This window comes from Manacus vitellinus, unplaced genomic scaffold (assembly GCF_001715985.3).
Source record: "Manacus vitellinus isolate BGI_N305 unplaced genomic scaffold, ASM171598v3 scaffold_17_pilon, whole genome shotgun sequence".
Taxonomy (NCBI): domain Eukaryota; kingdom Metazoa; phylum Chordata; class Aves; order Passeriformes; family Pipridae; genus Manacus; species Manacus vitellinus.
Genome location: NW_021939256.1, coordinates 373780 through 388069, shown reverse-complemented (window position 1 = coordinate 388069; position 14290 = coordinate 373780). Strand labels below are relative to the sequence as shown.

Genomic DNA, 14290 nt, shown 5'->3' with positions numbered 1-14290 from the left:
ATCAGTTTGCAGCTTACCACTTTTTGGCTGATGACATGCAACAAAGAACTGTGTTTTCCTTGGAAACAAACTGTTGGAAAAAAACCTGCAGCTTTCAGCAACTACCCATACTGTCTTCCACAGATTCTCAGTGTTAGCATATGCTTGCTAACGAAACTAATAACCTATACTCTAGACAGTACTTGGTTGTTTATGAATGTGAGATCATCATTTATAGCTTGTTATGATGCTTAAAATTAGCCAGAGGTGCTCACTGTGGGCAGCATGAATCCCATTAGGCACTTCCTCTGTCTTCTATCCATGGCACCTAAGCCTTCCCAACAGGAAGACTGTTGCTGACTACAGAAATTTCCAAAACATCTCACATACCTAACACCTAAAATAAACTTACTTCAGATTGCCCTTCCTTCTGAATCAAACTCTAAGATTGCCAGGATTATAGGAAGAACAAATAATGAGTAGTAAAATAATTTCATTCTTTTGCAGGCCTTCAGTTGTTATTTTTCTTTCCAAAAAGATGCTGAATTAATCACCTGTCCTTGTGAAAACCATCTTCAACAGTATAAATGGCTGCCTACTCTTTATTTTTTCGTAGCAAAGTAAACACATGTGTTCTACAGACAACATGTCATGAGAAAAGCTGTGAATTTTCAGCACATCTTCTAGTACCTGAGGAAGCCCAAAGTAACCTCCCTGGCTTCCTTATGTTCCTTGGGACAGTCACAGACAGAGAAAAGCACTCCGGCAACAAGTGACTGTGGAGCCTGTACCTACACTTACACTCTGAAACAGTGTAGCACCAGACAAGAGCTGAACACCAGAGGAAAATACTGCTTTCAAAGGTCAAGTAAGGTTCCAAAGCACTGAATGCTTAACATACATCTTGGGTAAAACTTCAGCTCCCAACCAATGCTAAAACATTAAGTCCTTTCCACACCACTCCTCTCATTTTAAACTTCCAATTAGCAAATATTTCAAGAAAAAGCTACATTTCTTTCCTTAGGGCTTTTCCAAAGAATGAGTATGTAAGTCTCCAAGACCCTTTTTAAGCCAAAAGCAGGAAATAATCAATTAAGTAAAATTTTTCATTCCTATCCAGTTAACCTAGTAACGTGAGGCTTCAGTTGAAAAGCCCAAACTTATTTGCAAGAAGTAGCAAAAGGTGATGACAAAGCTTGAAGGCAAGACTCGGCGCACTACCCCTCTGGTATTTCAGGTAGCCTCTCCTCCAGTGTCTCCGTATGTACTGCCAATGCCTCTAACTGGAAACCTTTCTGTGAGACAGCCACTTACAGAACCCGTTCCTTCAGAACATGAGCAAGCTATTACAAAATGATTGCACACATATATGTATGTATGTATGGTACATCACTTTCTGACTTTTGCCACTTGTTTACCCAAAATCTCCTGTAATTATCAACTTGATCCTTTTACTTTGCAGGTTCAGGGTAGCATAATCCAAAACAGGCATATCAAATAGTTACTATCACAAATTTCTCTACTCAAGGAAAGAAAGATGCTTCAAAAGAAGGATTAGTAGTTCAATTAAATAAAAGAGGATTGCACTGGTTGAGTTGATTTACTTCTAGTTTTACATTCGAAATGGAGATATTAGGACACAGCAATTGATTACAGGACAGTTTTCTAAATAACATACAGAACAGCAAATCCCCATTCATTTTTCCTGGCTACTTTTTTTTCAGACCTCAACAATCCCTTTCGCCAACATACCATACAGTCTTGCATATTTGATGATATTTATACGCTAGTAGATGGGCTTATGCAAGCACATTAAACAATAGGTACCTAGGAAGTATCTCTTTTACTTCAAAGGAGTTATTTAAAAAATACACAAATTTTAGAAGTATGCTATATTCCAACATTATTTGAAAAAGCATCTCAAATATATTTAGGCTGCTAGTATACAGAAATAGGTATTTACTTACAGCTCTTGCTCTCAAGATGAAATCACTACACAGCTTTTTCAATCAATCGAGATAATTTGACAATTATGATCTTACTGGCACTGATCCCCTTTTTAAAGCCCAAGAAAATGCCAGAACAACCTTACAAAATCAAACATATTTTTTAATGACCATTACAGAAATTGTTTTGCAACAGATATTCCAATTCAGCAAGTGTTTGTTCTTTAAGTAACTTTATATATATGAAAGATCCTATTTGACTCAACGAGATTACTCATATGCAAAGTTATTTCAGAGGTAACTCATAACTTAAAATTAATACAGAAGATGAGGTAATTAAACAATTACAAAGGTTCTTCTATGGCCTTTTCTTATGTAAAAAAAAACAGTTTAAGCATGTATCAGATAGCATGACAGATCTAGTTAAGAAAGTATCATATACTATAAAACGCATACTGTACATAACTAATGGTGTCCCTAAAAAAATCCCTTAAGAATAGTTAAATGTATTTTTCTTATTAAAAATTTCTAAATCCAGAGTTGTACTTCGCACTGTCAGAATTCAGTCTCACTGATGAACGACCTAGTGAATTTATTTTTATTTTCTTGCTCTTATTTTCATGCGTATGTATATATCTTATACTTAATAGTGAAACATCCGTTTGTTGTGTGTTTTGCCACAATTTACATCAAAGTAATATAACGATGTAACAGAAATTAGAACATGGCACCATTAACATTACTGATGCATTCACCTTGTCCTCAACCACAATGTCTCCTAGACACAATAAAGGTGTAGCCAAAGATTTATCCTGCCAATAAGATATAGTTATAGGTCCCATGAAGATTACTGACACTGAAGTACCAAATATGTACTGGCCTTGGACTTAGCAGATAACATGCCAGTTTTGAGACACATTCAAGTTGACAATAAATCAGTATCACAGTTCCAATAACAGGAAAATATACCTTAGAGGAATTTTTTTCTGTTAAAACATTCCACTTTTGAGTTAGCTATTAAATGGTAATGATCACAATGGACTAGGCAGTAAGGGTTTTTGTGTCTGAAATGTGCAGATATTTTACTAGAAGGCTATTTTTAAAAGAACTTATGTGATTTTCAACTACACAGTATTTTTCCCGTAAGTCAATTTTGTCTTAATAAAAAAAATCCAGAAACTTGAAACAAAATATGTATTAGTAGCAATCTTACCATGAATTGTACTTGTTTTCTATATCTGCACATGCAAACATTTCTACAGCCTCCATAACCCAACCCTTTTGCGATAAAAAAGCAATGCTTATGGAAAGCTAGTGAGAGCAAGGTGCACTAGTTAAGTACTGCTGACTAAATTGTAAATGTAATTTTTCTCTTCCTCTCAGAACTCTCTCTCAATGCTTGCCATCAGAAATTCCATTCTGAGAAGTTTGTTAGAAGGGCTTCAATTTTTCAGGGTGTATGGGTTATACCTATTTTTTTCAAGCACCCTTTTGAACTTCTTTTCAATTTTCTGTTTTTGATGATAGTCATGCTGACAACTTTTTTTGGTCCATCAAATTCTGTAGTACAATTACATGAATTTACTTTTAATAAATTACCATCTTTGCATATATCAGTCAAACCATGAAGACTAAACACTTGCAAATAAAATGCATTATTAATTTAATTGTCACAGCCTATTTAGCTAGCTTCTATTAGTATTTGCCATAATATGCACTGTATCAGAGGGCAGAATCAAATTCAAAACACAAAGAATAAACTGATTATATTGTCCTAGAGAAATTAAAAAATAGCAAGCTTGCAAAATTATAATCAAGGCATTAATGTTTTACATAGGTAAGAAAACTACGTAACTTAATTTATAATATCTTTATACCCAAAGTGATTGTTTAACACGCTGAAGAAGGATTTCTTTGGTTCCTAAAGCCATTAAAAGGCATCAAACTCTCTCATAATAGGAAAGGAAAGCAACTGTGGTTTGGTATTTACTGCATTAGATCACGTGGCTTAAACATCCCCCATCACCAGCGAGGGACTGCGACTAGAAATTTATATTGTTGTTGTAGCTCTGCCACTACTGTTTGATGCTGCTCTACATTAAGCTGAAGTGCCACCTAAAAAGGTATTGTGGATAAGAAATACTCAAAAGATGGACAAAGAAATTGCAAAAGAAGAGGGTACGAAGACACTCAAATATCACTTCTTTATGCTGGCCTGGGGGCAAAGCTGCCACAGTCCGTGTTTGCAGACGGGAGAGGGAGGTTGTAGGCCTTAATGGGGCTCCTCTGCTCCTTGGGCAGCCAGGAGTGCGAGGGCTAGGAACCTGCCACCTCGCAAAGGGGTGGCAGGGGAGGGACCTCCCCCTCCTCCTCCTCCTCCCCCTCACACCATGCTGGTGGGCCAGCCAGAAAGCCTTGAAGGAATATGGGAAGAAATGGGGAAAGCGGAAACAACCAGAAGGTTTTCAGAACAATCACACAAACAAAAGCCAGCAACAACTGATTTAGTTCATAGCATTCTGCTTGTTTAGGAATTCATTTCAAGATGATGATCACTAAAAATATGCCTCTCAGGCTAAGATGCTATATTTGGAAATCTATTGTATGTATCCTTTATTGTGCACATATTCACTAGGGTAACGCAAGTTATCTCTATGTTGTATTTATGATGACTATACAGTAAGTACCCCATTGTAAAAGAAAATATCAGTATTGAATGCTTCCAGTTACAAAAAAAAGCCACCAGAGCAAAACATGTTTTGTAATTGTTGTGCTATGACAACAGACAACCAATATAAACTTAAATATGATATCTGCTTTGATGAAACTGTAATTGTTGTTCAATGCATCATTTTGTATTTTAGATTAAATACAATATCTCAAAATTCTTTAAATAATCACATGTTAGGGAAATTCTGGTTAAGCCCTTCACAGAGGAAATCTCATTAAAAATATAAGCACCACTTAAAACAGTGCTTAGTCAAACTAAGGTGTATATGGTGCGTTAATTTAAAACTACTCTTAGGTCCCTCAGTGATTTAAGTGTCATGAACTTGTGAGGAAAGGGTCTAATTGATTACCATTTCCAGTGTCTTTAACAAGAAATGAACATGACCCAGAAGGAGCTTTGCAGTCTTCTATAACTCCTAGCTGTCATTTATTTTCCTCTTCCTTCATATCAAACCAAGAAAATACTCTTTATTTATGAAAGCCTACACCAGAAGAATGAGTTACAAGGCAGCAATACTTGAAACAGCATTAAGCATCCAGCAATGAACCCCTCCATCTACCCAGACTGAAAGAGAATATGTGATCTTTTGGCTATCCAAAACACATCAATTTTCTAGTTGCCCCAAAAATTCAATGAAATAGCAATAATTATGACACAATGTGCCCAATAAATCTAAAGCAAAATCTGCTTATCTGGAAACACAATGCCATTTAGTTTGTAAAACACAGTTATATTTTAAATCACAGAAAAAATAACCTGCTTGCAAACAAAGTTCAAAAATAAGTTACTGTACGCAGACTGAAAAAAAAATTAATTCCTTTTAAAAATAGTCAAAACACCAAATCTCCCTTCCTGCCCAAGAACGCTGACGAAATTTTCTTTTTGAATCCTCTGTGACTTTGATCTCAGTCATAACATGAATCTTAGAAAGTCATTTTATAAACATATGAGCACCAAGGCCAGCAAGAAAATTCAAAAAAAAAATTAAAAAAATATTTGATTTTGTACTCAGAGGGACGTTTAAAACTATGGAATTTTGGAGAAAATAATATCACCTCTCAAACAAAAACCTCAAAAGGTGCAAATCCTACACCTTTTATACAGAATTTCTTTCTACAGATGTGTCATAAGCACCATGCCACATCAGAGCACTTAAGTATGTTGGCTCTCCCTTCGAGGTGAGGTTAAAAATCCAGATGACTTCAGTGTGGGCAAGCTAAATATTCCAGAAAAGGACTCCACATGCTCTACAGGATAAAATGAAGAAGAATTTTAAAGTAGTTTACCTTTCTTTGGGTGTGCCAACTCCATGCTTGCCCAGTAAATGAGTATTTAAATGCTTCTTCATCACAAATGCCACCCTGCCAAACAAACAGAGAACCCAGGAAGTTTACTTTTTTAGTTAGAACATCTTACACATTTTACTGATAATACAGTATATTTTACGTAAATAGTATTTTTCTTATGTAATAAACTAATACAGTTTTATTTACACCTTTATTTAAGTCTAATGGGCCCATCCTGAAATCCTGCTTCATACAAAGTAGTTCCATTGTTTTTAATGAGTAACATGAAAATACAACAAGATCAGATGCTTTAATCACTGTTTATGCGGGTCAAACTTCATTGTATTAATTATTTAAAGAGGTATACATAGAAACAAATTAATAGCCTTAGTTATTTTACAGCCTTGCAGGAAAAAAAAGGATAAAAAAGGTGAAGCACATGTTCATGAACACACCATGAGCAGGAATATTGTTTAAACTGACAAGACGTTCTTAAAAGCACCAAAAGCAGCAACAAAATATTACTACCTGGCATTATATTTCTACCAAACATAGATAATTTACTTTCATTTTAGCAACATTCATAATGAAACAGATAGGAGCCTATCAAACACCATTCTTCTGCTGATAAGACCATAACATCAATTTAATTATGTCATGTGACTGCTTCAAACAATTTAGATATCAGACTGAAGCTTCAAACTAAAATGGTTCTCTCTATAAGCAAAAATTTTACTGCTACAACTTTCAGTGTGAAAAGGGCTTGCAAACATTTTTGTTAATTATGTATTACAGCTGTCCTTCATAAAGTTAATTACTAATAGCTGAAAGGCAATAGACTCCATTTGCATATGTACATGAAAAGCATGACATATGCAAAAATATGATTTTAATTAGCATTCCATGATATGAAGGGCTACAAATCAAACTGGCATGTTATAAGATTTTTAACATTAAATGCTGAATTCATCTGGACGTGTTTGCAGTAATGGACAATGGAAAGACTGTAAAACACTAGCACTATGGGGTATAAGAGCGACAAAAGACACAGTACTTTTCCTTTACAATTATGTTAATGCAGCTTCTCTGTGTCTGATCTACTTTAGGCACTTGCACATTATTACAAGAATCTCTCTTGTGCATCCCTTAAGGTGTAGGAATATAATACTGTCTTATTTAAATACATACAAAAAGACATTAAAAAACTACCTTAAATACTTTTCCCTACACAATTTATAAGTATGGCATCATAACCTTTACCACTGTGAATAATCTATTACACTGTTACCATCATTACTATGTAAGTGTCATCAGAATTACTGTACATAGGGAAAATAATTGTAACAATATAAAAATTGTGTTCTAATAACAGCATAAGGCACACAAAACATACTGCCACTGCTTTTCCACATAGCTGTGAAAGGTACCAAACATATCTTCACTAAGTAGTACTTCTGTTTCCTATTACAAACTTCCACATTCCTTCTCTAAAAGAAAAATAAACTCAACAATATTACTGTGAAAAGGCAACGTGTAATCAGAGTTGTAAAGGGATGCTTTTCTATTTACATGGAATATAAAGATCCCAACCAGCTACACAGTATTTTTAGGGAATTGGGTTCTGTTTTCTGAGCCTGTGTACTTGAAGCTTCCAAACAAAGGCTGAACATTTCATATACCGCACGACTGCAGGGGGTACAGACAGACATACCTTTCTGTAAAATCAAACACAAAGGCTTTGTTAATAACATGGAGCAATTAATCTTGCATTAGCTGCTCCCTCTCTGTTGTATCTAGGTTCTAGTATCCACTTTGCTGCTGTTACATAGCACAGATAAAATGAACCCTGACTCAGTAAGTGTCTCAGCACCTAGTAACATCTAAGGCTTGAAGACTTCAGACTTGAGGAGGCAGAATGCCTCTGTGCAAGTCTGGAGCGCTCAGCATAGCTCAGGAGCAGCTCCCCACCTTACAGAATCAGGCCTTAAAAATAAAAGCAAATTTGTTATTTTCATAAGAAACTGAGAACAAGATGAAAAAAGTATTACCAACAAAGACAGCCCTTACTGAAACAAGAGGCAAAGCCGAAACAACCTTGGCTGGATGCTGAGTTTTTGGACAACTCATTAAACCCCAACAACAAAAAAACGAGCAACAACAACAACAACAAAAACCAACCAAACAAAAAACAAAAAACAAACAAAAAACAAACAAACAAAAAAAAAGAGACAAGTGGGAACTATTTGGTTTTGTTTACTAAATCCTGTAGGTGATTTTCTGAGTGGTGGTAGAACTGTTTGCTGGCTTTACAAAACAAACACAAAAATGTTTTCAGTACATTCAGTAACTCTGGGTTCCCAAGCAATTATTGTTTTACTAGTCAAAAAATAATGGGTTTATCTATGATATTTACCTCTGCTGAGGTAAATCAGTTATTCCTAAACTACTGCTAGAATTGAATTGATAGACATGACTTAGCCTTGGCCTTTGAAATTAATCTCAAGGGAAGTTTGACTGGCACATGTAAGGACTCAAGGAGTGAATGCTTTCAAGATATGTTGCACTACTACATCTTCAAATCATAAGGAATCTTTCCATTAGCTACAGTAAGCACCTATTCAGGCTTCACTGAATTTGTCATTTCTTGTTTTTAATTCCAGTGAAAATAGAAATATTCAAATGCTAAAAACTAACACATTTCAGAAACGCATTAAAAGGGAGTAGGAAAAGCCTGTAATTGCCATACTCCAGTGTTTCCAGTACATGCAAACCAGGCCAGACTAGAGGCCTGGGACGAGTTTTACAAACTCTGATCTGTCTGAAAAAATTCATCCTCAACTCACATGAAGACAAGAAGCCTAGCTGCTCTCCTGAGGGCCAGGTCTCAAAAAGCAGAAATGTCTAGCCTAAACATCCAAGTCATGGTCACTGGGAATTCCCTCCATGTTTTAGCAAGCTTGCTCCTAGAAGCCTTCTCTTAAAGTGGAAAAAGATGAGTAGGTAGGATTTTGTTTGCTTGCAGTAGCATTATGTTGGGTTAACTTTTTTAGTGATTTTCATCTCCTCTGGCTCCAAACCAGCAACAATCCTCAGTCTTATACACTTTATGTTCAAACTTCAGGATAAATTAAAGATGAGTTGAAAAATTACACAGAACTTTAGAATAGCATCTGCATTCCCTATGGGCAATTTTTTTGCACATAAACTGTAAATAAAAATAACTTTAAATCATAAATACATGAGTACCTTTTCCAAAATAAGTTTGCACAATATTCTGTTTTCAGTTTACAAGAGTTGTGGCTTTGTAGGAACGTGACCATTCATATTCCATGGTAATCTTCAAACAGTACTTGGACTCACTCTCAGAATGCCTGTAACTGATTTAGAAGCCTCTACAGACTTGTCTTCAGTTATAAAAGAACATTTTAAAGTACAAAAGAAACAAAGGGACTTCTAATTCTGGGAATAAAGAAATATATTGGAAAATCTTTGCTTCCACTTTTTATTCTGGTGTAATATAAATTCTTCAGCATGTACAATGTTTATCATCACAGTATCCAAGGAATATGAATAATCTGTCATGTATTGTCTCTTCTCTCGTTTTCTCTGCAGGGAGAGAACTGTGCTCTGTGAAGTATCTTGCTATGAGAGGGCAAAAGATTCTAAGTTTTATTATGTTTTGAATACATAATTGCTCTTTCCTTTTTAATAAGTACATCACTGTGTTAGCGAAAAGCCTAGTTAAAAAAAAAACACACACACACACACAAACCAAAACAAGCATTCTGGGCCATAAAATCATGAAATCTGTTATTTCCTGGGTGTTTACCAAGTGCTCAGCCTTGGCCTCGTTCCAAGGAAGGAGCAACATCTTACCTCTACAGAGAGTCACTCGAAGCCATGTCAACAGACCAGTCATCTTGTAACTGCACATAACTGCTGAGGAGGACCAGCATGAGAATTTATTTTTGTGGAACTCTACAAACAAGGTATCCAGCAGTTGATGCGCAATTTTAAATCACTTCTCAGTGGATACATTGCTCTCTGCAACTGCTCTTGGAGAATTTATCTTACAGACAACAATGTTCAATGACAGCAGAAAAGTCCAGGAGAATAACAATGAATATCTACCCTTTATTCATATTCTCAATATCCTTTACGTATCCTTTAAACTGTCCAAAACCTCTTTATACATGAATTTAATTATGAGAATACAGGTAAGCTACTGCATGACCTAAGTATACAGTATGTTTTAAAAAGCTGCTGGAGAGCCTTTAAAAAAAATTCAAACCCACAAACAAACCCATGAGAAGCAGAATAGAATGTTATTATTTTTAAATTATTAGCATTTAGTGCTTGGTTTTAGCATAGGTCTCAGGAACACAGAAAGGATAAAATGTTTACCATTTTGGATAAATCACTCAGGAGATCTGATAGCTTCAAGGAATAATAAGAAAAAGGATCTCAAACTTTTATACACCATCACAGAATATGATGAAATAATACATTATTCTGTCTGCATCCAGTTTTGTTTTATGTGATCTGTGCTTGAATTTCTTTCTTTGTATCTCCACTTAAGGCAAGAAACCAGAAAATCAAGGCAAACTTCACAGATCATGCCAAGAAGGGGGACTGGGGTATGTTCAGGCAAGTAAATAACAACATGGACACTTACTACCTTAACAAAGTATTCTTGTTCTTTACTGTGCCTTGAAAAACACTGCAAACCCTAATTGTTTGTAGTTGAATGTGTGGTTCACATGGACTCATACCAACAGGGATTGTATCTAGTAAGAGAAAGAAATAGTGCATTTTCTCAAGAAATACCATGACTTATATGTATTTCAGAATGTTCAATAAAACTTACATATGTAATTACAGAATTTTGCATGCACTTAAGTAGCACATGTACTACCGATAAAACTAGAACCTCACATGTTCAAATCAGTACTTAGTCAAATAGTATATATATAGCCTATGCAAACTTAAAAAACTTCAAGTTTTTAAATTCTCCAAACTATATCAAAAGTTGCTATCCAAATCTCATCCCTCCATCAGGATTTTGTATTCAGCAGGTTAACTTCAGCAACAAGAGGGTAGAGGAAAATCCAAAACTTTCCATAAAGCAGTGGTTTTCTGTAACAAGTAATCTTTCCTCCACATGCACCAAAAGGCCAAATTCCTGAGAATTTCTTCAAGTCCATCATTTGTGGATGGTTGCTGATGCTGAAGGGTCCAGACTGGGGCGCTGATAACTCTCTTGCATGACTGCGTCCAAGGGACTCAATTTAAAAGAAAGTATCTGGCAGGGCAGAGTCTGGTGTGGAAGATATCCAGTAGTCTGAAAGGCTTCATGCCCTTTGTGACAAGATGTCAGGTTCAAGTAAATATCTGGCAGGGCGAAGTCTAGTGTGGAAAACATCCAAATATCTGAAAAATTTCATGCCCTCTGTGACAGGATGTCAAGCCTAGAACCCTGCATAGGAAAGATGAGGTTTTGTCCTCACTCATTTACCAGCCAAATGAAGTAGGTCTTATTACTTCCAAATAAAAGTTATGGTTATTCTTCTTAAGTTACAAAAAAAAAAAAGAAAAAGAAAAAATCAGTAACATTTTAAAAAGTTAACAAGTCGTGTGTAATCACCGAATATGCGATGCTGAGAGTGCTGTGACACACGGACTTGTACTCCCTGCTGACCCCATGTGTTAAAGAAGGATATGGCTATTTTATGCTCCCCCCTCACTAACATTGGTAATTAAACTGGAAAGCAAAACGCATACATCCTCATATTCAAGAGCGAGCAACTTGGCAGACTGGAAAATTCAACCTTTTTCTCTTGAAAAGAGAAATCAAAAGAGTTAAATGAAGTCAACTTTGCCAACCTTAACAAGACAAAAAACAGAGTGCTGTAGGAAGATACCATGGTAATTCATGGAACCTAAAGATTAACATAAGTTTGGAATTTCTGAGATTTATTAGCCTTTCTGCCTGAAGTTTGAAGGTTGGATTTCGGGTTTTTAGGGAGTTGCTTTTGTTTGTTGGGGTTTTTTTACAATTTTCCATGCATGGTATGTTTCTTAATTATTTATTAACTTTTAAGCTTTTCCATGTAAGAGTTTTGCTGCTGAAGGTCAAATCTCAACATTTTCAATTGATTTTTATGAAATCATCAGTGCAACTGATTACAGCCTTTTCTTCTAAAAATAACGCATCTCTTTTTTACTGTTACCTGTAACAAGCTAGCAATGAAATCAAGCTGCACCATGGAAAAAAAAAATAAAAAGACAACAACTTGTATTAATGGAACACCTGTACACAGCTTGCACCCAAGGCAGACTTAAGTATCACAGCAGCTACTGTTCCTGCCTTGCTTTGAACAGAATGACAGACAACAGGATTGTTCAATGACCTGCATCAATCTCAAGAATAATTTACTGCTATATCAGACAGATCATTATGGATGAGTTGCACACTATCAATCAATCCACTGTGTTGTTCCTGCATATTCCTGTATCTATCAACTGGAAGAGAGAGACATCCCTCAATGTATTCTTGTTGCTCTCTGCCACCAATCTGTGCCCCTCAAGATGGGAAAGAATTATTAGCCACATAGCTGTAAAGTAGTAGCAATAGGCACAATTATCTCCTCTTACATATTCTGGCAGAAGAGACTTGGGTACAAAGAAAGAGCAAACTAAATAAAACAGAAAACACCTTCTACTTTTCCACTTAGGCTGAACTTGCCAACCAAAGTTGTTGAGTCCTCTCACCATCCCACTTTTAAGAGAGGTATGTTACAATGTAAACCATGGTATTGCAAGGACTGCCGCAAAAAAGTAATATACTGGCAATATTCATATTATTTCCTCCCCCATGAGGGCACTCACATTCATTATTGCGTGACTCACCTGAAGTTACTTATTTTGTAATAAATAAATAAATAAATAAATAAACCAGGTTTTCTGTAAATTAGCTATAGTTCCCTTCTGAACTTTATCGGTTTGGGGGTTTTGTGTTGTGGGGTTTTATTTTAAATACAAAAAGTACACTTCAATGGCAGCTGCATGAATAAGCCAAGTCCAGGCAGTGATAACTGTTATTAACACAAAAGTGAGTGGAAACCCAAGAGCAGAACTGGTAACTTTTTGATCTGGACATACAGTAAAAAGCGATAACTGTAAGTAAACAAACGGCACTCTACTTTTGTTTGCTTAATGAGCAGACTTAAAATAGTTAAACAGTGGCAAAAACTTTAAAGTCAGGTGTTCAGTCTCAGGAAATCACCTTACAAATATATGAGAAAATTAGTACTGCTACAAGAAATGTTTGTTTCAATATTCAGAGAAGTTAATGAATGTTAAGTCATAATGGTAGACAGCAGCAGTATGTAATTACATTTCTAAATACATTTTACCAAATCACTTCTAAGCTAAAAGAATCACATGTTCTATTAATTTTCATTGGTTATCAAGTATCTGTAACTGTCACCTCTAACAGGTGTTTGGTAATCTAACAGCTGCACAAAGTATTAAAAAAAAAAGAAAGAAAAAGACAGAATCACAATGTGTTTTCTCTAGTGCCACAATCAACCACAATGCAGAACCTCTTTGCTGAAATGCAACCTTGGGCTCAGTGTTGGGAGAGCCTTACATTTAAGAGAGATTACCACCAACATCCAAAAACGGGACATCAGCAGAAAACATACTTGCTATGCTAAATGAGGCTGCAGGAATGCTTTAAACACAAATGAAGTTTACAGATATAAGCACTGTGATCCAAAATAGTGCTTACCAACCTTGCCACCAAGACATTGCTTGTCTTTTCTCATGATTTGTATATCCAACATTCCCATAACTCTGGTCCCTCCCTTTTCCATTCCTTCCCCTTTCTTCAAACATTGGCCTGTCTCCCTACTTGTGATCCAGCCCATTCCCTAGCAGAATCAGGACTTCAGATACAGAATTTGATGCAGTAAGCATCGGTTCCATGTATCATCATCTTGCATCTGGAAAGCAACAGCCAGATGAACAGGCTAATATCTGAAGGGAGTTCTTCAAATAGATTTAATCTTTTGGGAGAGTCAGGTGAACCACATCTCTAGGTGCCCTGAGACAAGTTTAGAAAAATCGGACTTTCTGCAGACAGTTTTTACAGAGTTTCCCAGTGATTCTAAGCAGCAAAGTCCGTGCCTGTTGAATGTGCAAGCCTGTAAGATTATCTCAAAGTAAGGATGTTTCAATGACTTTCTACTTAGAAGTAGAATTGACAGAGCCAAGCAAATATATTTAATACTTTGTTCTTCCTGAATGAAAAGTCACTGTTGTAGCTTCTTCCTGACAGCTCAAAA

The 14290-nt window shown here is 35.9% G+C and overlaps 1 protein-coding gene across 1 annotated transcript in view; it reads right to left on the bottom strand.

The window, feature by feature from the left end:
* Positions 1-14290, bottom strand: part of ZNF407 (zinc finger protein 407) — a 308108-nt gene that overhangs the window by 195783 nt on the left and 98035 nt on the right. Inside the window, exon 3 of the mRNA XM_029958925.1 lies at positions 5943-6017. Coding sequence (XP_029814785.1) covers positions 5943-6017 — 75 coding nt within the window. The remainder of the gene's footprint in view (positions 1-5942; positions 6018-14290) is intronic.